The sequence below is a fragment of the Mastacembelus armatus genome, chromosome 22 (assembly GCF_900324485.2).
Source record: "Mastacembelus armatus chromosome 22, fMasArm1.2, whole genome shotgun sequence".
In the NCBI taxonomy this organism is placed as follows: Eukaryota; Metazoa; Chordata; class Actinopteri; order Synbranchiformes; family Mastacembelidae; genus Mastacembelus; species Mastacembelus armatus.
Window position 1 is genome coordinate 5,499,651 of NC_046654.1, and position 25,212 is coordinate 5,524,862.

At 40.2% G+C, this 25,212-nt stretch overlaps 1 protein-coding gene across 1 annotated transcript; it reads right to left on the reverse strand.

Moving 5' to 3' along the window:
- Positions 1–294: 294 nt before the first annotated feature.
- On the reverse strand, positions 295–11,774 carry slc7a14a (solute carrier family 7 member 14a). Its single transcript, XM_026310289.1, has 10 exons — positions 11,685–11,774; positions 11,191–11,497; positions 10,574–10,810; positions 8,192–8,409; positions 7,915–8,061; positions 6,365–6,573; positions 6,124–6,271; positions 5,290–5,785; positions 4,940–5,176; positions 295–4,717 (listed from the first exon to the last, which is right to left on the reverse strand). The coding sequence occupies exons 2-10, from the start codon at positions 11,495–11,497 to the stop codon at positions 4,419–4,421; spliced, it is 2,298 nt and encodes a 765-aa protein (XP_026166074.1). The 5' UTR covers positions 11,685–11,774; the 3' UTR covers positions 295–4,418.
- Between the last annotated feature and the right edge of the window lie 13,438 nt (positions 11,775–25,212).

Below are 25,212 nucleotides of genomic sequence, written 5' to 3' on the forward strand. Positions count from 1 at the left end.
AATATCAACAACTCAGCAAAAACAGTGCACCCAGGAGCAAAATAACTACACATATGGAAGAAACCATTCAAATTTTAACATAAGAAACAACTCCATTATACAGCTTTGTGCCAAAATATACAGAAGAATAAAGGAATATCTAGTTTTTGCAAGAGAAGCCAATCTCAACAAGTCCAACACACACTGACTGGACACTTGGCCACAGCAAACACAGAGCACGGGAAGAACATGGCACACCTTCTCCGAGACAAAATAAACAAACAGTAGCTGCTTTTAAAACCATTAGTGGCAATATTTGATTATTCTTGTAGTTTACACTTTATAGAATTGTAGCAAAATAGTTTCTGCATGTTTTCTGTAGTATTCTTTCTCCTAAACCTTCTACAGTGCTATTGGTGTCTAGAGCAACCATTCCAAAATCCTTCAAAGGAAAAGGATTAAGGTTTATAAATGAGCTTTGTTTCTAGAGAAACTACGGTTGTTAAAAATATATTTTTAGCAGTTCTCCCAGGCCTCCGTGTCATTAAATAAAAATACAGAAAGCGAAGGCTGATAACAGCTCCCAGCTCTTTGTGCACACCTACCCAAAGAGGGCCAGTGGATGGGAAACAGCTGTAGAAAAATACTTTTCTTTTAGTTCACTTGACCTTTAGTGTTGTACTTTTGCATTGCATCATGCCAATGCTAGATGAATGCATTTGCTAGTCCTTTGAATCAAAACTAATACTTTCAATCGTTTAATGAAATACTTGGACTCAACTTACAACTAGGATTTTTAAAATTGCACTGTTGACTACAGTCAAAGTGAAAAAAAAATATCAGTCTCTTGTGATAAACTGACATTAGTAGCTTATTAGCAATATTAGCTCTGTTAAATCTTAAGTGATCTTGTTGAAGAGGTTAGTCTCCTCAGCGTGAAAAGTAAACACACACTGTGGACTTTGGCTTGCAGAGGTTGTGGTTGAGAAGAGGGATTTACAAAAAAGCAGGTATTTTCTAAGTGGTTGAGGGGAAGAGATAAGTCATCCCAACTCCTGCACGTTTGCTACATGTTCTACTCACTATTCAAACGGAGCCTTGGTTTCAATACCTGGGTGTGAAGATTACTGAATGAGCTTGGAAACACAGGAGAGCATGTTTGAAGATTAAAACTCAATCCATCACAATATTCTTTTAGCTCATAGTATTAATTTCTCAATTAACATAATATTGAGCTGTAAAGTGAAAGAATGGTTTGGGTTTAATTCTGACAAATGTATTCACTGTGTAGTGAATAAAGTATTTAGTATTTTTAGTTCAGTGCACTGGTAACAGACCTGAACAATGAGGGTTTTTGTTGCCGACTGAGTTGTAATATACTCGGTAAATAATCTCAGTGCACAGAAGCCATGGTTCCCAGGTACAAGAACAAAGCCTCCGTTTGGTTTAGTTTAGTGCTCTATTATGTCTCGTTGTAGTCACCACATGCAAGTACAACATTTACAGTCTGTGCCTCGTGCATGAGGGCATGCTACACATTCAACGGACAGTCACATTGAGGCGCCAGTTAGACCACAAGCCCACACACATACATCACATGTACTCACACATGCTTAATGCATACACACAGAGCAGATAATATAGAAAGTTCACTGCACGGTTCAGTGCCAGAGCAATGGCACCACCTCAGTTTGACTTCTGGTTTTGGCTGAGCTATGAATGCAAAGCAACTGGATTTTTTTGGCTGAGTTGGGAGGTGATCTGGGTGGGGATGGTTATTTGGCTGAATCTTATGAATATATGTTTAGATGCGGGTGAAATATAGTGTGAACACATTTTAGAATATGATTTTCTTAACAGCCCTGGTGCCAGATGGAATGTTGATATTGGAAGATTCTGCAAAACCTCAGATTATGTTCAGTGCTCGACTACACTATAGATAAAATACACTAACTCTTGCATTTGCAAATCACAGAATCATCTAATATGAGAATTATTCCCTGGGACACTGAGCTGTTTTGTGTTACCGGCATCACAATTGTTATCACTGGATGACACCAAAGGGCCTTTTCCTACAGGAAACATTTTTTGAGTGGGGACGAATGGCAGAGGTGCAGAGGTAGGGTGGGGATTTAGCGTGGCATCCTTAGATTTAGTGCATTATACAAATAAGGCTTCCCTGGAAGGGACAGATGCAGCAACAGGGGCACAAGGAAAAAGGACAATCAGAGCAAACAGCAGCAGTTTTTATAGAAATGTGCCCACACTTAATTTAATTACATAACCTATGTATGCTATTTGGTGTATGCCTAAACCCCCTACAGTGCCATGAGTGCATACATTCTTAGGAATCAAACCACGAACCTTGGCAGCATTTAGCTTACATGTCCTACACACTGGGCTATACAGAAACATGACTGAATTTGATTGATTTTCACAAAACCTCTTTGAGGTGAGGTGTAGTGTAACGTGAAGTGTGGGACTGTAACACGTAGATTGGGACTCTAGTTACAGTATATGCATGAAAACAGAAGAGGAAGGGGCCACAAGGATTTTCAATAAGACCAGAATCAGCCTGGATCAGAGCAGAACCACAGGGAGGGTAACTGCTCCAAGAGGGACTCAGAAAAGTGACAGCAGGCACCCTGAGGTGAGGAGCTAATGGATTGATGGCAAAAAACCTCACTAGAAACTCATTCCAGCAGTATCACTTGTGATTTAGAGTGGTAAATCCCTGCTGACATGGCCAGATGGATATCAAAAGGTAGGTGAGCTGGCAAATAGATTAAGGAAGAGTTAGGCTGGAAGAGCAAAGGAGTGGGTTGAAGTAGTGCAAAAATGTATGATAGAAAGAGGGAAAGGAGTAAAAAACAGGAAAGGAGGAGAAATGGAGAGAAATGGGAGAGGGAATAGATATCAGTTCACTCTGTATGAAAGTAAACTTATTTTGCGTAGGTTTGAACACCCACTTTAAAAAAAAAAAAAGGTCTCCCTACAGCATTATTAGTATTTCAGATGGACTTTCTTCTTGACTTTGAATAGAATCAAAATGCCATAACCTGCCACAATATATCAAAATAATTGTTCTGTTCTTCTTTTTTTTTGTTTTACAATTGAATCTACAACAAATACTGAAATAAAATATAGCTCCCCTCAGTCTAATATTTATTGTTCCTAAATTTGTTTTCGTCTCAAGGAGATATTTTTTGAATTGAATGAACTGAAAATTAATTCCTTCCCATCCCTCCTAAATAACAGGAAATGCATTAACAAGAGACAAGCACACAGAAAAGACCCAATAGAAAATATGATATTCATCACAATAAAGCATGCAGGTTGTCAGTTAGGATTCAATCTTTTCCTTCACTCTGCAATATCCTCTCTTCTGTTTTCTCTGTTTCAGTACACTGATGAGCTGACAAGCATGTTTTATTTTGCACCATGAACTGTGTTGTTGCCAGTGATTGATTTTGAGCCTCATGCTGGGGCAAAGAGTGGGAGGAATAAAACAAAACAAATACCGACATAAAACAATGCGAAAAACACACTTTACATCTACACACACACACAGACATAAGAATCAATGTAAAAGAGGGAGCTTGATTGAACATATACCCTCACACAAATGCAAGGAAAATTATAGTAGAAAACAGACAAAATCAGAAACTCACATACAGATACAGAAGATGAAGGCACTATTGCAAGCAAAGTCCAAGTACTACTTGTGACAGAAAACATCAATACCCCTTTCCTCTCCCACTCATGAGTCCCTTGGGCTAGATGTTAGGAATCAGGGCAAATATTTATAGACACCAAGAGATTTGAGTTTTTAGAAGGTTTTTCAATGTGTTTTTCTCATGTTTGTCTGTCTGCTGAAAATTAAACAAATTCCAACTTGGACATAGGAAATACCTTGGGCTTGGCATGCTGTCATCTAACTTTCCTGTCTGTCTATGCTGAAGCAGGAAGAGAGGTGCTGATTCATCTGTCCCATGACCATCCCCATCTCCTCTCCTATATCCCGTAAATTCTTAGATGTTAACAGTTAACTGATTGCACACAATGTCACATGGTTTACAGTACAGTGAACCACATTATATTTTATCTCATGCTGCATCCGCACTTATCTATCTGGTCTTTCTCCGTGTGGGATGTGGACTCTGGTAAGTGAATAACAAGTGACTGTGACAGGATACTCATGACCCTGATGTCCACATTTGCTGTGTGAGCAGGGAAACCAAGCGTCGTAAAGTAAGGTGAAAGAAAAGCAGTTCCACTACCAATAAACAATCTAGCCCAAGGGTTAGACACACATGCAGAAACACACACGCACACATATACTAACCCACAATCATTCATGCACTCACACTACTATTCCCCTCCCTTCCCCCAGGCAGCAGACAAGGCAGTACATTCTGGGTAACACAGAGTCAGTCCCTTCAGAAATCCATTGGATCTTCTTCAGCCAGACCATGACTGGAAACAGTCCTGCCACCACCTTTTGTTGGTGTCCCATCACTCTCAGGTTTTGCCTCAGGGGCTGGGATGAGACCTGATCCCGCTTGAGGTGCACCCCAAGGGTCAGTGGTGGGCGGGTAAAAATCATCATCAAAGCCACAGAAGCCTTCGTCTACACCTTGATCATAGCGCTGGTAGGTGGACGCATGCACCTCGTTTTCTCTGGCAGTGATCTCCAGAGTACTATTCCACATGCCATAACCAAAGTAGATGAGCACACCTATGAGGAAATAGATACACTTCAATACATACATGACCACAAAAATACTGACAAGATTGGAAGAGCTTTTAAAAACAGTTATGATTAGACTTCTTTGGATTGAAAAGCATCAGTTCATACTTCATCCAAACATGGAAGGTTTTTACAGGTAGAAATAACATAAATCCTGCCTTTAACACTTAAAAGAAAGACAAACTACCTTTTAGTGAATTAGTTGCTTACCTACGAGACACCAGATTGAAAATCGTATCCAGGTGATGGCAGACAGTTTAAGCATGAGGTAGATGTTAACCAGCATGGCTGAAGCAGGTACAAAGGGCACACAAGGTGCCATGTAGGGCAGCCGTTTAGGGTTCTCAGGCTGCTGGAGGATAATGACGATGAGTAGGGCAATGGTAATGATAAGGAAGATTAATAGCAGCAAAGCCCACCAGCGTCCCTCCCCTATACAGCTTGCTCCTACAAAAAGAAAGAAAAAAGAAATGCACAATTAATATGTGTCCACACTACACTGTAAATATATATGTATGTGTGTGTGTGTGTGGGTGTAAACTTCGTTAACGTGTCCTCACCAAAAATGATAAAGGAGCAGAAACCGAAGATGAAGATAAAGAGTAGCAACACACACACTGTGACAGTTTTTCCTGTGGCTGGAGTTGGCCTATCCATCTTTCCTGGGAGACCCAGTCTGATCCTCAAGGTGTAGTAGCGTGGTCCAATCAGCTTCTTCAACCGCCGGGACATGCCACCCTCTGATTCCTCTGCTTCAATGCCAGTGGTCATATCCACCGTGCCATAGTTAGGGTGACTGGCAGTGTAAGCATTTTTATCTGGTTTGCCAATCAGCATCTCGTTGTCACCGAGCGAAGGCAGGTTTTTGGCTCCACACGTGTTAGTGGGTGGACCTCCATATTCATCAGCCTCACTTGTTGGTGAGCAGGCCTCTTTCTCGCACTCAGCCAGAACACCTTCCTTCCTCTTGTTGTTCTGCTCCTGAGAGAGGAAGTTCACGAAGCCATGGATGTCACCCTCAGGTTGATAACGTAACAGGAGGACACACAGACTCACCTGCAATTTGAGTAATAAACAAACAATTTGTTTAATTTAAAAGAAGACGTCAATGTCACAAAAAGTGTTTTTCTTTTGGTAGTCATTGTTTAAAGCAAACAAGTTATGGATATCTCAGAATTGTCTATAATATAATAATATAAAATAAAATATATAAAAAATATAAATATAAAATAAAAGTATCTTTAAGAGCTCCTTCAAAAAAGTGTAGCGTTTCACCTCCCATCTCAAAAAGTACTAAAAGCAAATCTGATAATACAGAGCACTGTAGCACTGTATTCAGGTCACAGCAACCTGAAGGTGTATGCATGTGTCCACCATAATTATCCACAGCTCACCAGTGTATAGGCCAGCAGGGTTCCAATAGACATCATCTCTATGAGGTCTCTGAGGCTGACCAGGAGGGACAGCAGGGCAGCCAGAAAGCCTGACACCACACACGCAACAGCAGGGGTCTCCGTGTAGGAAGACACATTGGCCAAGAACCTAAACACACACAGTTAATAGGTTGAGACACTTCCACAGGCCATCAAGACTGTTGTGCTAAAAATAAAACAATGAAATAACTTGTGGACTGACTTAAACAGCAGGCCGTCCCCTGCCATGGCGTAGATGACCCTGGGCATGGGGAACAAGGACCCCAGGAGGGAGACAGTGAGCCCAGCTATAGATCCTACTGCCACGATATACTTTGCAAACATACAGCCATGCATGGCAAACATCTCCATCAGTGGGGCATCTGCATCAATCTCATTGTATGGTACCATCAGGGTCAGGATTACAGAAACCTGGATGGATTAAATAAAAACACAAACACACGAGTTGGTCATTTAGAAATTCAGTGTATTCAGGTCTTGGAGAAAAAAGCAAAACCGTTATTCATTGTGAAATATAGCTAACAGAGAAAGGAGCTAGCCTACAAACATAGTTTGTTAAATGGTCACTTCTATCTCTAAGTACAATATTTACATTTTTATGTTGCTTCATTTGTAATTTCTGATTCTGGTGGTCCCACGTTGGTAGATACCAATGGTCACCAACAATTTCCATAAGAAAAAGCTTATAAAGACCATGTGATATGTTTAGAAGCTTAGAACAGCTGCTAAATGTAGCATGTTGTAATTGGTTTCTCCCAAAAAATGAAAATTTGAATAAAGTTGTGAGACAACCAGGAGAACTCCATTTGTTGATGACAATCATATAATAACTGAAAGTTTCAGAACAGACCTACAGATTGAGCGAGATTAAGAAAGGCTGGAGTACAGGAGAGGGCTGAGATGATGCAGTAGCTGCTGCTGGTAGATACACAGAGAAAAAAGACAAGATATTCAAAGAATAGCTGATTTCTGAAGTTGATGTAATCTTTGCTCCAGGCAATCCCAAAAAATTCTGCTTCCTGATTGGCTGCAGGTCAGGGTACCCATAGCAACACCTATCCAGTGCAAAGAAAGTTAGAATCTGTTAGGATGTGCAAACTCAAGACGTAAAATGAATACTGATCAGAGATGAAATAACACACCCGCACAACAGGAGTGCCAGGGAGGCATCGTGATGTTTGATCTTTCCAACTTTGTGTCTGACACTTCTCTAAATTTGGGGTAACACTTTCTGACTGTGAAAGGTGATTAGAGCTCAAAGATCAGCTGAGGGTGAAGCTCAGGGTGTTAAGCTGAAAAATGATAATTAAGCAGTGGTAGCTCTTTTAAAAGTTGAAGTTGAAACTGGAAAAAAAATCTGTAAAACAATAAACACAACCTTAATCGGAAATCACTACAATTTGCTTGTTTTCCTCACAGTGATCCCTTACATTAAATAGTTGTTTTTTAATGTCACACTGCTAATAAAACTTCATAGGTGTATTAATTAGGAGCTGTGATTATCATCCATCTTCTCACAATCAATGTGATCACATTTATTTATGAAAATATTTGTCAAAAATGTATTTTTTATCACTAGAGCCAGTGAATTAAATAATTTCACATCCACACCACCACTGGTTCAAATCAGCCAGAAAAATTGTGTTTAGTTGCTGCTGTTTTGCAACCTTACCTCTAAAGTGCTAAAAACAAATGAAGCATTTATTACTAATATATGTACGGACTCTGTCTGTGGTCTCAGAGGTAACTCACAGAGACGTAGGCAGTGAGGCAGGTAATGAGTGACGCAGTGATGGCATAGGGGATGGAGGTGTTGGGACTCTTGGCCTCTTCTCCTGTTGTAGCAATGATGTCAAATCCAATAAAGGCATAGAAACATGTGGCTGCTCCCTGCATCACCTGGAACAAAGAAGCAAGAGAAATGATGGCTTACATGAAGAAAAAGCAGCTGGCTTAGTCTATCTACCAGTCCTAGTGTTTTATTTTATGGCAGTTTAATAAGACTGTGGGTTTGCATACGTGCACGTACCCCTGACCAGCCAAAGGGCAGGAATCTCCCCTCGTCCCAGTTCTCTCCATTGACAAAGAACAGCCCAGCGATCATCATGAACACCCACACTATGAGGTTGATGACGTTCAGAACGTTGTTGAAGCCCACGGAGTTCTTCACTCCCAAAGCCACTATCACTGTGACCAGCAGGGCTATCACCAGCGCCAGCAGGTCTGGGTACGACTGCTCCCCTTTACCTAGAGGGAAAAGACACACACACACACACACAGGCTGAAATACATACAGCAGAAAGACAGAGAGCAATCATCCAGTCACTTTGGCAGAATGTGATGAAAAACAACCCAGATACATTTGCTGATCTGTTGCACAGGGATTAAATGAACATTTATTTTCATTATTATTAAACTATAAATTATTTTTTAAGTAATCGGTTATTAAAGTTGTTGTAAAAGTACTGAAAAAAAATATATAAACACTCTAGGTGCACCAAGAATTTCACATTTTATGTCCTTTATCAGTGAATGAATCCTCATTGAGATGGTAGAGCAGGTATACTAAGCCATAAAAGCCACAAAATTAAAACAATGGGAGCAACAAGTAAGATATTCTAGGGCTGCTCAAGCATAAGTAGACTAGCCACTACCCTTACAAATCACGGCCTTTGTTTTATTTAAAGAAGTTACTTTAAACAATGTTAGTACTTAGCACAGTTTCTTTAAAACATGTGGATCATCATCAGGCTACTTCTGAGAAGCATTTCTTTTTTGGGAAGTGGTAATATTTCCTGAAGTAAAACATCAAAATGACACAGGTGGACACACATTTATATTTGCAACATCAACAAAACAGTTTTCGTCAGGTAAACTATCAATCACACTGCAGTTTTACAGTTGTCCCATCTAGACACTCAGCACAGTAAAAAAGCTCCGTAGTACATGTTGCAAGATACAGTATATTAAGCTAATTTCTACTTTTGCTTGAGGGTGTGGATAAACTAAATTTTTTTCTCCTGCAGGAAAAGGAAACATTAACGTTCCATTATGATGTGGACCAGCTGGTCATACTACTTGGCATGTGACCACGACCACTGCTTTGTCAGTGCCTAACAGGAAGAGACTGTCAGGGTGTTGTCACCCAGATAGGAACACAGCTGGCACACATGTCAACTATTGTATTACACCAGATCAGCAGGTATTCCCCTCATCGTCCAGTCTGTGACCTGGAAGACTGTGGTGCATGAATCATTTAGAAACCTAAGATGTTACTTTCCATAATGCCATGATTTCCAAGTTAAGCTGGAAAACAACAGGTATGGGTTGGCTGGTTTCTCAGATGGCATTATATCACAGTGTCATACAATATATTTAACTCAGACAACACTGAGCTTATATTGTGTAGCTAATAGGCCCAAAATTGTAGGGAAGTGTGCAGAACTGCAAAAGACGTATTAATAATTGTAGGCAGTGTCTGGGCTGCACACTACTTCCAAATTGCCTCTTCGCAAGTATTTTTGTTTGTTGCCTGCAATTACTAAGATATTGTACTTCTGTGATTCATGACTCTACATAACAAGCAGTGTTACCACAAAAACACTTTCTTCCTTGGCTCAACAGATAACATAACTGTCACTTAATTCAGGAAAAATCAAGTTCAACCCACAATAACAAGGAATATTGGCATTATACAACTACAGTACTGACTCAGCTGACTCTGACCTTCTTGTGCAGAGTGAGAAGGAAAAGGGATAATTTCTCTGCAGTGGTCGCTTGGCTGAATGTCTCTTAATAGTTTTAAAAGCAATCTTTGCTTGACAGTTCACTAGGGCACTGCTGATAAACTGAGCAACAGACTCAAACTATTCTAGTGTAATCAGACAAAAAATAAAATGTTTGTGAGAACAGGCTACAGCGCCACAGAAGTGGTTAGCACTGTCGCCTCACAACAGCAAGGTTCTGGGTTCAAATCCTGTTCGAACATGGGGCCTTTCTGTGTGTAGTTAGTATATATCCTCTGCGTGAGTTTTCTTTGTCTACGTCATTGTTCACCCACACCCTAAGACATGAAGTTTGGGCTAAATTGGTGACTCTAAATTGCCCATAGGTGTGACTGTAATTATGAGTGTCACACTGTCTCTATGTGTCAGCCATGTGATAGACTGGTGATCTGTGCCCAATGCCAGCTGGGATTGGCACCAGCCCACCACAACCCTGAATTGGACTAAGTGGTATAAGAAATAAACTTCCTTTAGATTTTTCCTACTTTACAGTTCCTGTTATTACTGAACAAATTACTTAAACCCCCTTTACTGTGTCATTGAAGCTTAAAATGACTATTTCAACATTAGAAGCAATCAGGAAATTAAAATTGTTCTTTACAGACACACATCTTTGTTTCACTCACCCAAGCCATTGAGCGTCCCGATTCGTGAGATCATAAAGTTGCTGATGCTGTGATTGGCCAGTGAGTCAGCCATGCTGCTCAGAGCTGAGGCCCCAGCTGCCGTGCCAATCAGATACTCCAGAATTAAGTTCCACCCAATGAAAAATGCCACACACTCGCCCACAGTCACGTAGCTGTATGTGTAGGCCGAACCTGTGGTCTTGGGCACGCGTACGCCAAACTCTGCATAACACACTCCTGTGGGACAGAGGGAGAGACGGATATGGACGCACATACATTCAGAAATAAATATCACTGATTTGATTACATAATGTTTCAAGTGAAAGGCTGAGTAGAATTTATGAACAGGAGCATTAGGGAAGTACTAAGCATCCCTTGAGTGCATTTAGTAATATAGCTTTCTCCATATAATGTGTTTGCCTTTGTAATAACAGCATGGTCAACAAATGGCTCGACATATAAATACTATTAATTTAAGGTAACCTTTACTTTACCCATAGTATGTTAAAATCAATATCATGTACTGTGTCTGTGTGAATGAGAGAGATACAGTAACACACTATTTAAAACCTGAGTTCGTAAATGGGTATGTTCATCCACATTTGCTTCAGTCTCACCTGACAGTATGGAGGCCACAGCAGCAATAATGAAGGAGACAATGACCCCTGGACCAGCCATCTCCTTGGCAACAAGCCCTGAGACCACATACATCCCTGTCCCTACGCAACTTCCCACACCCAGTGACACCAGGTCCACTGTCGACAACACCCGAGCCAGCCTGGTCCCGTGGGATCCAGTGCCCGACATGGCCGAATCCAACATAGACTCCACAGGCTTGGTCCTCAGGACACGAGATGCAAAAGTGTTCCATGTTGAGCCCCACTGTATCCTGCGAGGGTCCAGCTTTCCTACTAGACTGCTCATCTTGAGGGCCAATGGTCAAGGGTCGAAGGGAAAAAGTGGGAAGCCTGTGATTCTCTGATGTGTTTATTTTTGCTCTTTCACAGTTTCTTGAACAAACAACTGTGTAGAGCACTGAGAAAAAAACAATTATTCCCAATTCAAATGTATAATAGAAGATCTTGCTGCCTGTGACTACGTTTTCTGCTACCTCTCTCGTCCTGGGTTAGTTGAGTGCCATCTCAGACTTTCCTCACATGGTAAGAGAGACAGTTATCTGAAAAACAACGGTGGGATGATTTATTTTCACAGCATTTCACAGCACATTGCCTTATTTTATTCATCTAACACAACGCTTTTTGAGTAAACATGCCAAGACACAAGCAGCCAGTGATAGAGATGCATTACATGTTCGTACATGTTCATATAGTAACCAATCTCATTAGTGATGTAGAATGACACACTCATCTTCACTTGTTTTTATGCAGGGCATACAAGAAATGTGCATGTGTATAGAATTCCATTTAACAGGTTTTTGACCAAACAAAGACCCAAACAGAGGCACCATCATTTCATTTTGTGGGTGTGTGGATGTTATACCGCAGGTTCATGGTATGCATCCATAGCACTGCTTCATAATATGATCTTTGACAAGTGATCAGTTTTTTCCACACTGCTCAAATTACAGATTTCTATTTGTAGAATCAGTGCAAAAATAATATGGTACTTAAGTACAACTTAACGTATATTAATTAATACACATGGAGCCGCATACACGTGTGGTAAATTAATAAATGACTTTTGATGCTTTGAGGAGTATTTTATCAATGTGGAATTGCCACTTTTATTTAAACAACAACTGTGGATAATTATTAATGTTTCATTATGTTTAGAAACAAAACTGATTTTTTTAGAAAACAAAAAATCTGATATATAATACTAATTAGAACAACTATGTAATACATGAAGCAGTACAATTGTACTACATTGTATGTAGTACAATGATAGAGCCTCTTCAAACTTTTGAGGCTTTAATACACTTTTCCACAGCTTTTCAATGATGATCTCACATGAATGATTTTGTGATAAGAATCATCTATTGTAACCCAGTACACCTTTTCCTCTTTATCTCTTAAAAGAATTGAACTAACACTTTCCATTCATCCCATTTAAACAACAAGCATTCAGTAAGTTACTGAACAAACACACATTCACCCACATCCCCACTCACAGCTATAATATGAGCCACTCAAATGATGACTGCAATTACCCAGTTGTTAAAGCAGAGTGGCCCTGGGCTGCCATTGTCGCTGCACTTAGTGGAAATACAAGCACATACAGCTTTAGAAAAAGCTCAAAGAGTGATTTAATCAGTATATGAGAGAAAGCTGGGGGCGGCAGTGCACATATATGGTGATTATATGAAAATATGAACCTTCATCAGGATTAAAAGAGTTAGCACAAAAGTAGAGTTAACACAATTACCTAGAGAATAAAGTTAGCAATATCCACCATACCTACACGTTGTAGACAGTAGTCTTGCTCACTACAGGAGACTTTCATTTTTCTGATACTGGCAGAGAACTACATCATGTTTCCAAAAAATTATAGCACTTTGCTTTGCGCTTCTAAACTGACAGGTATGTTTCACATTGCAATTGAGTGGACTGAATGGATGGTTTAGCACATTTCCTAAAATTACAGCCCCAGAAGAGCAGTACATTTTATACTCTACTACTATACTATAGAATATGTTTCCAAATAACTTATGACAGCAAAGAATGAAAACCTTTAACCAAAAATTAAATATCTATAACATTTCACACAACTGATAAATCACAGTAATGACATATACATACTAACTCATCACTAAAAACACAAATATACAGTAGCCAACTATTACAAACATGCTACACACAGATATGCATCTTGCTATGGTAATGAAGACTGGAAACTCAAGTCCGCACTGTCATCAGCACTGGCCAACACCTGCTACTTTGACTGGAGCATTAGTGTGTATGGATGTAGGTGGTGTGTGTGTGTGTGTGTGTGTGTGTGTGTGTGTGTGTGTGAGAGAGAGAGAGAGAGAGAGAGAGAGAAAAGGACAGATAAACAGATTAAGAAGAAAAAAAATGAAGATGATGAGCAGACTGAAAAACAACATTTCATTAGAGCACCAAGCTTTGATCCTCTTGTTCGGGAGTTGTCAATAAATGTGTGTATCTGTGTAAGAGAAGGAGTGTCTGGAACACCAGGCAAACCCTAAGAGCTTTAATTGTACACACCTGATATCTACGCACGAATCCAGTCACTTTCAGTAAAAATAAAAATATGCTTTCTTTGAGCTTGTGTGTAAGCACTACACACACACTGCCTCTCATCACGCCATATCACAGATCAAACCATGCAAGCAGCTTGTCTTACAAAAACCTATTACATTTTAATATTCTCCAGCGAGTTTCACTGACAGTGACCACTACTTGCCCTCTGTTGAGTATGAACTATTTGAACAGTCATGGATCAACCAAATGCCGTGGCACAAAAAGCTGCGGCAGCAGGTGCTGCACATACTCTGCTGGAAAACTGAATCCAGTTTACTAACAGTCCTCACTGGGGAAAGGGTTAACTCTTCTAGAAACAGAGTCCGTCAGTGTGAGAACATCAAATGTCAGTGTGAGAACATCAAATTGACCAAACAGTTTGGAATAGCATAAACATTGTATCTAATTCATGCAAATTTTATGTATTTTATTTCACTGCAAATATAATTAAAGGGGTGCAATAGTTAAACCTGATGGGTAGGCTGCCTAAAAGATATGCCCATAAGTGAGAGCTGTCACAACAAGAGCATAACCAAAGGCACATTTAGATCTTACTGTCACTTGAAAGTGTACATTGTGTGTACATTGTACACTGAGTCAGTGTGCTCAGTGTGAATAAGATATATAGTATGTTAAGTTTTCCAGGTGAGAAACCTTACATACGTGTTATACACAGATATGAGATGTGCATCATGTTATCTGACTCTCATGACTTTTTCTTGCTGTAGCTAACAAAGTGATTTGTCCAGTGATTGTAACTGTTGTACAATAAAAGGCATCAGATGAATGCCAGATTATTTCACTGCAAGAGAAAGAAAAAACCCTCAGCACTAATAATTCATTACACTACAGACAGTGTATGCAGTGCCAGGTGGTACTTCTCCAGTGACAACCTCTGCATAGCACACCTTCCCCTGACTCTGGGAACAAGAAACTAAACTGAATTGTTAAAAAAAAAGCATTGGGCCAAAAACATTTTAAACTTAGCCATTGAATTAATCATATTGATTATGAAAATTCATAAAAAGAGTAAGTGTTATTGGGAACACTAATATATACAGTATATGAATAAAACAGCATGAAGAGGGGGAAAAAAAATCAGATGATTAAAGAAAGATTAGAAACATCTCCCAGTATAACTGAATTTCAGACAAGACTTTTCCAATATTACAGCACTAAATAAACACCCATTATCTGCTCAAAGTGCTACTTTTAAGATCAATAGCTGAAACCCTGCCATCATGATCATCATCACCAGCTCAAACATCTTAGCATCAGAGCATTTCTACTCCAGCTAAGAAAGCTGTCAGAACATCCATCCTCACGTCTAATCAGCCATGACTAAGCCTGTCTCTGTGTCCGCCCCTGCCTGTGCCTGAATTACTGGATGAATAACCTGATTGAGCTCTCATTGCCTTTACAGTAAGTGTTGCATCGGCTTAATAGATCTGAGGGCCTTCTGATTCACTCAAATCCAACCTGGCAACCGGCCTACATCGCATGGCCCTGGGCCCTACAGAAATCAGAGCTGGCAAGGAACCCTGGCCCCGTTCTCATAGCCTGCAGAAAGAACAGGAAGGAGCTAACTCATCATCATTTAGTAGGATACCTGAGTCAGGAAAACTTGTCATACTGATATGTGACTTTATTTTCTTTTTTTCATCCACATCTCACCATATTTCTCTGCTCAAATCGAGCCGCTGTTTTGCCATACTGCTTTTGAGGAACAAGTTATTGGATGTTGCAATAGTCAGTTTGTCTGTCGGTTTACTACTTTGGTTCAAGCTGAAATATCCCATCAACTTGATGGATTTGCACAAACTTTTATAAAAACCTGATGGTCCAACTGACTTTTGTTTTTTATCAGCACCTTTTGGTTTTGAGTGAAAAATCTCAACCACTAAACAGAATATTTATATGCCTTATGTCTCTGCCTAGATGCCCTAGGTGCCCTGAATGGAAAACAAAAACATGACCCATCAACTTTATGTATACAATTAATTAAATGCCATATATACACAGAAATATCTATTAAAGTATAAGCTCCTGTTGAGGACTGTTACAGATCAGCAGTAATTGGCTGGTTATAAAATGGAGATGTGAAGTCACTAACCATTTCTTTCTGCTTGACTGATATTCTGGTGACTATCTGACAAAGTCAGTGCCGTGGCTGACTGATCACAGTGTCCCTCTCTGACAAGCCTAATGAATCTGATTTTGCACTTGACACTAAAAAGAAATTACCTCCTGCCAGTTTGATTTTCTTGCCTAACTTATCAGTCACACTTCGACTATACCTGTCCATCTGACTTTTCATAGACTGACTTAAGTGAGAACTGTGATCTTATTGCTTTCACTGAGAAGGCTGTGTGTCCTCTTCATGTGCAAAGTTCAAAAGTTGGTAAAGTCTAAATTTGATATAGAGTATAAACAAATAAATGGTTGCATGCATTAAACAACATTCTGTCACTCCTTTCCATCGAGTGTAATGTTTCATTGACAGACAGTACTTGAACTGGCATTAGATAAATATAAAGACAAACAGGGATGTCCCACTGCTTTAATTAGTTGGCTGTCTGACCAGCTTGCTCATTTTCTGGCTTGCTAATGGGTCTGATTCACTTCCAGTGATAACGTTAAGCCAAGACATGTTGATCTGTAAAGAAAGACTAAACAAAATAAGTGGGTTTGCTTAAGGTACATCATCACTATCTATGAAAAACTTCTCAACCCACTGGCTCTGGTGCCAGGGCACACAAATATCTCTGCATGACTGACCTGTCAGCCAACCCAGTTCACTCACAATTCGGCCTGCCATGTCTGTACCCATCTATCTTATCCTAATGCAGCACTCTGGGAGCCTGGAGCTCGAAGCACACTGGATCCAGCTTCAGACTGCCAGATAAATAAAAGCAACAGTGTCACTCCCTCTAGCTCCCTGACAAACCAGCCATATTGATGACATCTCAGTCTGTTTGGCCTTAAGCTCTATAAAAACAACAGGGTCATTTTACACACTCAGGGCAGTCGTACACTAACTTGATGCTTGAGTATAAACCTTCATCTGAAGACATTTAGTCTAAAACAAGGCTTATAACATGGCCCTAAAACTGGTTCATTGATTCTGGTTCCAGACAGGGAAGCAGATCCCACTGACTAATTATTCAACAAGGAACTCGAGTACAAAGAAATGTGGGCAACACTTACAGATAATGGAGATAGGATATATTGCCAGTGGTTGCAGAAACACATATTTCCACACAGTATTGGCTCTGTTGATGGAATTCGCTAATCCTTATTCCTGCAGTGATTGATCTTGTCCTGTAGGACCTTGGACAACTTTCTGTGCAGTCACTATACTAAAACATGCAGTATATTCCTGATCTTTAACTGTTTCAGACTTGAGGAAAATGCATTTGTTACAGACCAGAGCCACAAACAACATCTAAATCTTTAACCTCACTCTTTAATTTATCCGCTCAATACACTTATAAGCTTATACTTCATGCCAGCAAATTATCGTAATGCCTGTTGTGTACACTGCTCACTGTGTCCAAAGAATCCGCTGACAGTTGATGGTCTTTTTTATTTCACCAATTCTACCTTCACCTGTTACCCTTTCTAGATTCCCAAGTGTATCTCCTCTTCTTCTCTCTCAGGCTGCCGTTTCCCTTTTTCTTTTTCTCTGTCTCTTCTCAGAGGCTGGTCCTGGAGTGCTTAACTATGGAAACCAGATAAATAATGGTCCACCACCAAGTTCTTTGGTCCAAAAACAAGTTTGACCTTCAAGTTTAGCATAGTGGGCACCATAATGAATCACCAAGACCACAAGCTTGTGCTTTTGTTTCTCTGTTAGGGTATAAAGGAGTTTACCAAACCTTATGCCTTTCTTTTTCAAGGGCACTAAAGGACTCTCCAGACACTGAAAATAAGAGGAAACAAGATTATTGCAAGGAATCATTGGGAAAACACCTTAGAAACATGCAATGATTTTTACAGATTGGAACTGCAGTACTTGTACTATGTGCCTGCAAAATGTTTGACTGTGCTGTCAGTGCAACAGAATTTATTGGTTTTCAATCCTATTATTTTTGAAAGGCAGATCTTAAGTAAAATAGATAGTAGGTGGTTTTAAAAACAGAAAATACATTAAATGCCACAGACTTCATACAAATAAATAACAGTTATTCATATCATTGGTCTAATCTTTAAAAAATATTTGCTTAAAATGCAACAGCTTCAAGGTTGGTACATCTTATTTAGAGAAAGTGTTCAAAATAACAAAAGTGAAGATAAAAAGGAGAAAAGAACTGTCTATATAGGAAAAGGTATTGTATACCTGTAGGGAAGCAACTACAGTCAGAAATTTAAAACCAGATTATGCTGTAATGATAATGATCAAGGCCACCCACCTCCTACACATTGGACACACTACACATTCTCTTTCTGTCCTTTTCTTTGCCTCTCCCTCTCTTTTCTCTCTTTAGTGCCTGTTGAACCAGTAACTAGCGTGTGCATGTGTGTGCGTGTGTGTGCGTGTGTGTGTGTGTGTGCGTGAGCAGCTGACAGAGACAAAAGAAAGCATGCAATGTGTGCCTATGTCTGTGAGGTTCTGATTCTATTAGCCTTTATGCGCAGGCAGGTTTACTGACGTCAGTGCTGAGCAGAAACTGATGGAGAAAGGTGGTGGGAGCCAGTCAGACATTCATAAAAACTTAACGTGTGTGTGTGTGTGTGTGTGTGTCTGTGAATGACACACAACTATATTTTACATTAAGAGTTGGCTGATGACATCAGTAGATGTAAAGCATCTGCCATAAAAAAATCTGTCATGTCCGATTCAACCCAACAGGCATATAGAAATCAATGTTTTTAAAAAAATCTTTTATTTATCTACAGAACGTATATCATCACTAACTGCCTAACCCCAACTCTTACCCTAACCTAAACCTAACCAAGCCTAATACTACCCCATCTTAAGTCTTAATCTTCAGACTATCCTTTGATGAGTTCATCACTGGGCAAACTGTCCTCACTTTCCTAACGTCATTGGACCTTAACATGGTCCTCACAATATACTGTATAGCACTACTAGTCCACACACACACTCTCACACACATCCTTTATCCCTAATAAAGATGAATGAGGAAGCAGTGGTGTTTCATAAACCCTACAGTAACAATTTCCCTCTGTGGATTTTCTGCTTTCTGTTTTGGCCGGTGACTTTTAAATGTACAGTATGTGACATTTGAAATTAGAAATAGCACAGTCATTCTTTTACAAATAAATCAATTCAAAAGCATTAACATCACTGTCTGGCACATTAGCTTATGGTGGCTAATTTTAGCTCATTTCAGAACAAAGAAAACAGATATTGCTGTATTAAAGAACTCACGGTTTTTTACCTCATAACACATCCACACATGCACTATTGTAAGGCTAAATTTTAGAGTTTGCTATTATTTGCTAACTTAGTTAGAACACAAAACTGTATTTTTTTGCTATGCCTGCATGACTCAGTGTCTACAACCCTAGAGGACCTCTCTCCCTCCCTTTCCCTCACCTCTCAACTATCATTATCTCAAAATAGAAAAAAGTAATAATTTTTAGTAAGATGTTATCATGTGAAAGAGCCAATATAAATAAGCATTTTTTGCTTTAATGTTGTGGTTTTGGATGTCCTGGGGGTGTGTGTGAGGGCTATGCAAGAAGACAAACTGCAGTTGCCAAATTGGTCAGTTACATAATCCTCTAGTTGTTTTCACCCTCCTTGTCTGCATCATCATCATCATCATCATCATCTTCATCTTCTTATATGGACTTTCTGTTTGGTACTATAACGGGGAGCAGAGAATTTAACCTATTGTAAATCTTCTCCCTCATGTAACGTCAAAACTACAGCAGTATTCATGCCCACTAAAATGTTCATGTTCTTATTTCTCTAGTTTTCCCAATGGGTCACATTGAGAATAATTACCAGCTGAATTTAACAATGACATTAAAAATATGTTGATGACTCATTGGGAAACTGAGTTCTTTTGCCCACTAAACTAGAACTATTTTTCTTGCTAAGCTTTAAGAAGTATTTCTTGTTTTAGTTTTGTGCTATCAGTAATTTATGTTGACAATGTAATCACTTCTGTGCAGTGAATATGCCATTGGCCCACCCTCCTAGCAATCTCATCATCTTCTTAAAGTAAGTTCATTCAAATTGAAATCAACTTTCTTTATTTCTCTGCAGCTGTCCCTTATGGTAACTAAGTAATAAGCACCTGTTGAGTGCTGACAGGACCATGAAGCTTCAGCATATTATCAAGCAATCTGCTGATGACTGTTTTCAGCACCAGGGACAGCACGTGATCACGACTGAGCATGAGGGACGAGAAAAAGGAATTAAGGAGGAAAAAAAAAGACAAACAAGACCTTATGGCAGAGAGAAAGAGAGAGAGAGAAAGGGAAAGAGTGATCTGGCCATGTCATTAGGGATTAGCCCAGTTCCACAGCTTGAGGCTTTCACAGTGCTCTTGTCCTCTCGTAGACAGAGACATGCATCTAGCGGCTCACTATGTTTGTGTGGTGCCAACAGATAGATAGATAGACAGATTGACAGATAGACAGATAGATAGATATATAGATAGATAGATAGATAGATAGACAGACAGATAGATAGATAGATAGATAGACAGACAGACAGACAGACAGACAGAAGTCACTGTTTTGCTTGACAGATCTGAATGTGTGCCATAACAAAGAGACAGCCAGGCTGTGATTAATCAAATTATTTCTGCACATCTGATCTGATCATCTCTTACATAAAGGAATGATGTAGCCTATATGATCATTTAGAAAAGACTATGATTCAGGCTTCTTTACATCTAACTACTAATCGCCTATTGATCTCCTTTATTGAGCATAAAGGCAATAACTCTCACCAGGGCATTTTTGTTTGTCTCCCATTTCTCTCGGCTACACCTAAACACATTCCATATAATCAATAACCACATGCTCTCACCTGCACAAAACGCTTAGGTAAACGTCCCACCCTCTTTGATTCGGATCCCAGTCGCCCCTCTATCACTACAAGGTACTTTTCTTGTCCAAACAGCCTGCTGCAGCTCTAGTCCGGTGGGAGAAGCGACACCCGCCCTAAAGTCTCTCTTCCCTTTTCTCACGCAAGGACGCACGCCGTTAAAGTGAGGTGTGCATAGGCTACAGGATGGGACTATTGCCCGACCTCTGTGAGGACGCACGATTTCCGCCGCGTTATGCGCCATCGCTCATGAAAGAAGAAAAAAAAAGAACAAAGGAAAAGAAGAAAAAACGAGAGGAGGAGGAGTGAGGGGGGAGTTGGGAGGGGACGGGGACGTGGTAGAAAAGTGAAAGGGTGATGGTTGGAGATAACGAGGGGTTGAGAGGAAGAGAAAAGTGGTGGAAAAACACTCACTGTGGCACGGTCGGATTAAAGGATGCCCATGTCGGATGCTGCAGTCGGTCACCAGCATCAGCAGCAGCATCTCCGGGCTGCGCGGTACATCAGCGGGAGGGAGGGAGGGAGGGAGAGAAGGAATAAGGGAGGGTGAGGCTGATGATGTAAAATGCTTTAAATCATTCAGGAACCCGCTGCACGACATGTGACCGTGGACACGGTGTATTCATCCGGTTTGTTTCCTGATCGCCCTCGACAGGCCAGGAGACACCGAGCTGACCGGATGTCATTGTCCAACCCGTCATTTACACCGAGGATAATCACCGTACGTCCACAGTGTCGCTATAATTCACGCTTGTTATATAATGGGTCATCCATTTAGTGCTTTGTATAATTAGTTGTATGTAGTTTTATTATTGCTTTATTGCTGGCACTGCACAAGATGACGCATTTTATTGTCAGAAACCATCCATCCAGGAGTCAAAGGGACATTTCAGCTTCATAAACCCTCAAGTTTTTGTTTTGATCCATGAAACTCAGTTAAAGAGCAGCCTGCATCAAATATCTGGAGCTGATGGGGCCAAATGAATGTCAAATATTTTGAGTATTTACCATAACATCACATCATTTCATTTGTCTTTAGTTACTAGAGATATTATTGTGAATGACAGCTTGCTTCACTAGAAGTGTTATTCTCCTCCCTAACCTATAACCTCTACCTGCCAATAGTTTTACAGTCCTATAGGAGATCAGTGGGTTGTGAAATTGACACAGTGGTGCAGCAACAAATCAATAATTAGTGCAAAGTGGGTGCTATAGGTCACATATGACAGCTGTGTCAAACCGAATGATGTCAGGTGATTTGACATGTGGCATTGTCCAGTGATGCAGTGACCTAAGGGGGTCTGAGAGCACTGCATCGACATTGTCATGAAATGAAGTGGATCCCTATCATCCACCATTCGTTTCCAAAAACAGTGGCAGTGAGTCATTTAAAGGCCTGTTGTTAAATTATTAAGCCTGAGTTGGTCTCTGATCAAATATTCAGCAGATGGCCATGTTATTTGTCATAGATAGCTGATTTATTTTAGCTGCATTGTGTGTCTGACTGACAGGTAAAAAGAGGCTGTACAGGTTGTACAGTGCATGTGTTAGAATTTACAACATCAATCAGCATTACCAGTGAATGCAGTTATTCAACTCACCTAGAGGAATAACTAGAGGAATCATCATCCTGACATCTTTACTTCTGCATGTGTTTTGGAGGTTCACAGGCCCAAATGGTACTTCCATCACAGCAACACATATTTCTGGAAGAAACACTATTGTATGTGTTAATGCAATCCTTTCTGTGCCCCTAACACCCACTTATTTTAGCTATAACTTCTTTTGCTCAGAAGGAGGGAAAAAGGGGGTTGAGCATTTTTGGGGTGGACCTGGCCAGGACTACCACAGTAACTGCATAGTCTCCACTGTGAGGTGGGAAGTGGTGCAGGGAAGCTGATATTTAGAAATGCCCTCATCAATACAATTTTGCATCCTCAAACACAGGGACCTGAACAGAAAGTTCACTGTGTGTAACAACAGTGACTACAGGGGACAGAGTTGAGCAAATGGTCATCTGACAAGGAATTAATTCTGTCATTAAACATAACTAAGGGTCAGTAAGGACAGACTAACTGGCAAATACCATTTGATCACTATAAATACAAATACATCTAATCTACATTAGGCTGCACTGAGGTGTTTAATGCCATCATGGCTGCATATATGTTGTTTTTTTCCAGCTCACACTCCATGTTTTTTCATCCACTGCTAAATGTCAGCTACCCTGCAGTCCAGCTGCAGTGTGAGTGTGGGAGTTTCTGTGTGTGTGTGTGACTGAGAGATGACTCACTATCACTGTGCCCTAAGCAAATAGACAGCTGTGAGACCTGACTGCCACTACCCATAATTCAACACTGTCTGATGAGGTCACTAGGCTACAGGGCAGGAGTGACCCCTCATATGTCAGATGTGAACCTACAGGAATAGAGACACACACACACCCACACACACACACACACACCCTGCTTCATCGTATGTCAGATTAGAGCAGGATCAGGACATTCTCCATATATGTCAAAGTAAGATTTAACCATTACTCAATGCCCTGCCTGGTAATACATCAGTGGTTGTGTCTAGCTGTGTGCACATTCAGGAATGCACTGTGTATCATAAAATAAATGTGTGCTGCTACTGCACTTTTTCTTGTTGCATGTGTGAATCTAATAGATTTATAGAATCTCATATCTCCACTCTGTAACTGATCTGCCTGTTCATATCTCATCATAATAAATGCTCCATATCCACATGCTATAAAAACTCTATATCCAGCTCAATAGTCTCTCCTCCATCCATGTCATCCTTCTCAGCTGCGCTCTAACAGGCATGTATTATTCAGCACAATCTCCAAAAGCAGCCTTCCTCCCTCTGCCACACTGGTGGTAGAGAAAGTTGGATAGGGACACTGAGAAGAGAGGGGCTTTTGAAGACGGGAATCAAGACAGAGGGAAAGCAAAGGTCAAATGAAAATGAGAGCAAAGGACAGCAATAAGGATAGAAAGATAGAAGTGGATAGATGTTAGAGATAAAGAGAGCAATATACGAGCAATGAGTGAGTTGGAAAAAAACAGGTAAACTGAGCAAAATGCTTTTGTTTATATTTTGAATACATCGGTTGTGGAGTTAAAGACATTGTGGTCCTGTCTTTCTCTGATCCCTAATTATGTATTTTTTCTGTCTTCAGGGCCTGCTTTCGAAAATAATAAATGTCTACCTGTATCCTAAAGGCTGAACTGGACTTGGAGAACAAGTTAGATAAGATCTAGGTTCTGTTTTTAAAGCCTTAAGAATCCAGGAAAAAGAATATAAGAAGGCTTGCCTTGTAAAAACAGCAAATTGTTTTCTGTTGCAAACAAACTTTTACATGCAAACATGAAGATTAAGCAAGCTTTAGATTAGATTAAATCTCAGAAGTTCTGCCATTAAAAAACTTTAAATGTCTTAAAATACCTTATGCATGGATCTCTAAGAATGCTTCTAATGTGCACCTTGTATCTCTGGCCATCCCTTCTCAACTGGTAACTAAACAAGCTGAGACAAACCTTGTAGAGTCTTGCTGAATATAATTTGACACAAACCTGTTCTGCAAAAGGCAAAACCCAGGGAGGCTCACACCACTAACTGGCAATGCTGTGAGTTAATGCCATGGTTTCCTGAGTCTCTTTGAGTCATGGCGGGTCTTGTCCTGTGATCCTCTGCAGCTCTTTTGTGGTTGACTATTCCCTACCGGTTTTTGCTCCATGGTTGGTAATTAGCGACAGCCTCCACCAGGGCTTTGGCACAGCAGCTGTACACACACACACAAACACACAAAACAGGCCCAATAAATAGCTTCTGCAACACAGCCGAAGCAGACAAACAACACTACAGATGGACCCGGGGCTAGTATAATACTGAGTGCACGTGTGTCTCTGTTCTGCGAATATGTATCGACTGGTATCTGATGTATGTCTGTATGAGTGTGTTGATTTGTTTCAGGCGTGATTAACACCATAGACTGCTCCCACCTATGGAGCAAGCAAGCAAGCTGCATTTTAAACTGACAAACGTCTCCCCGTACGGCCATAACTCAGCCAACAGGAAACTGTTCACTCCCTAAAATGCCAGAAATGTCAGAAAAGACTGTGGGTGGAGGCAAAACCACAAGCAAACATATAAGATAAGTGATCATTTTGAAATGTCGTCTAATATTTGTCTTACATTAAAGGATAGCACAGCATAATAAGAATCATCACTACAGCTACATCATCTAAGGCGCTAGATGAACAGACTTTCCATATTGCAGCTGCTCTGTTTCACATTCTTCTGTTTTCTTTTGTAGTCTCTAACATTCTCCATCTCTTTCACACACACACACACACACACATACATATTTATTTTCATTCCTC

Coding starts and splice junctions, on each gene's coding strand:
- slc7a14a (XM_026310289.1), bottom strand. CDS start 11,497: ATGAGCAGTCTAGTAGGAAAGCTGGACCCTCGCAGGATACAGTGGGGC. Junction 8,410..10,573: donor CGGGACGCTCAATGGCTTGG/GTGAGTGAAACA, acceptor TTTTCCCTCTAG/GTAAAGGGGAGCAGTCGTAC. Junction 8,062..8,191: donor TGCCCTTTGGCTGGTCAGGG/GTACGTGCACGT, acceptor TCTTTGTTCCAG/GTGATGCAGGGAGCAGCCAC.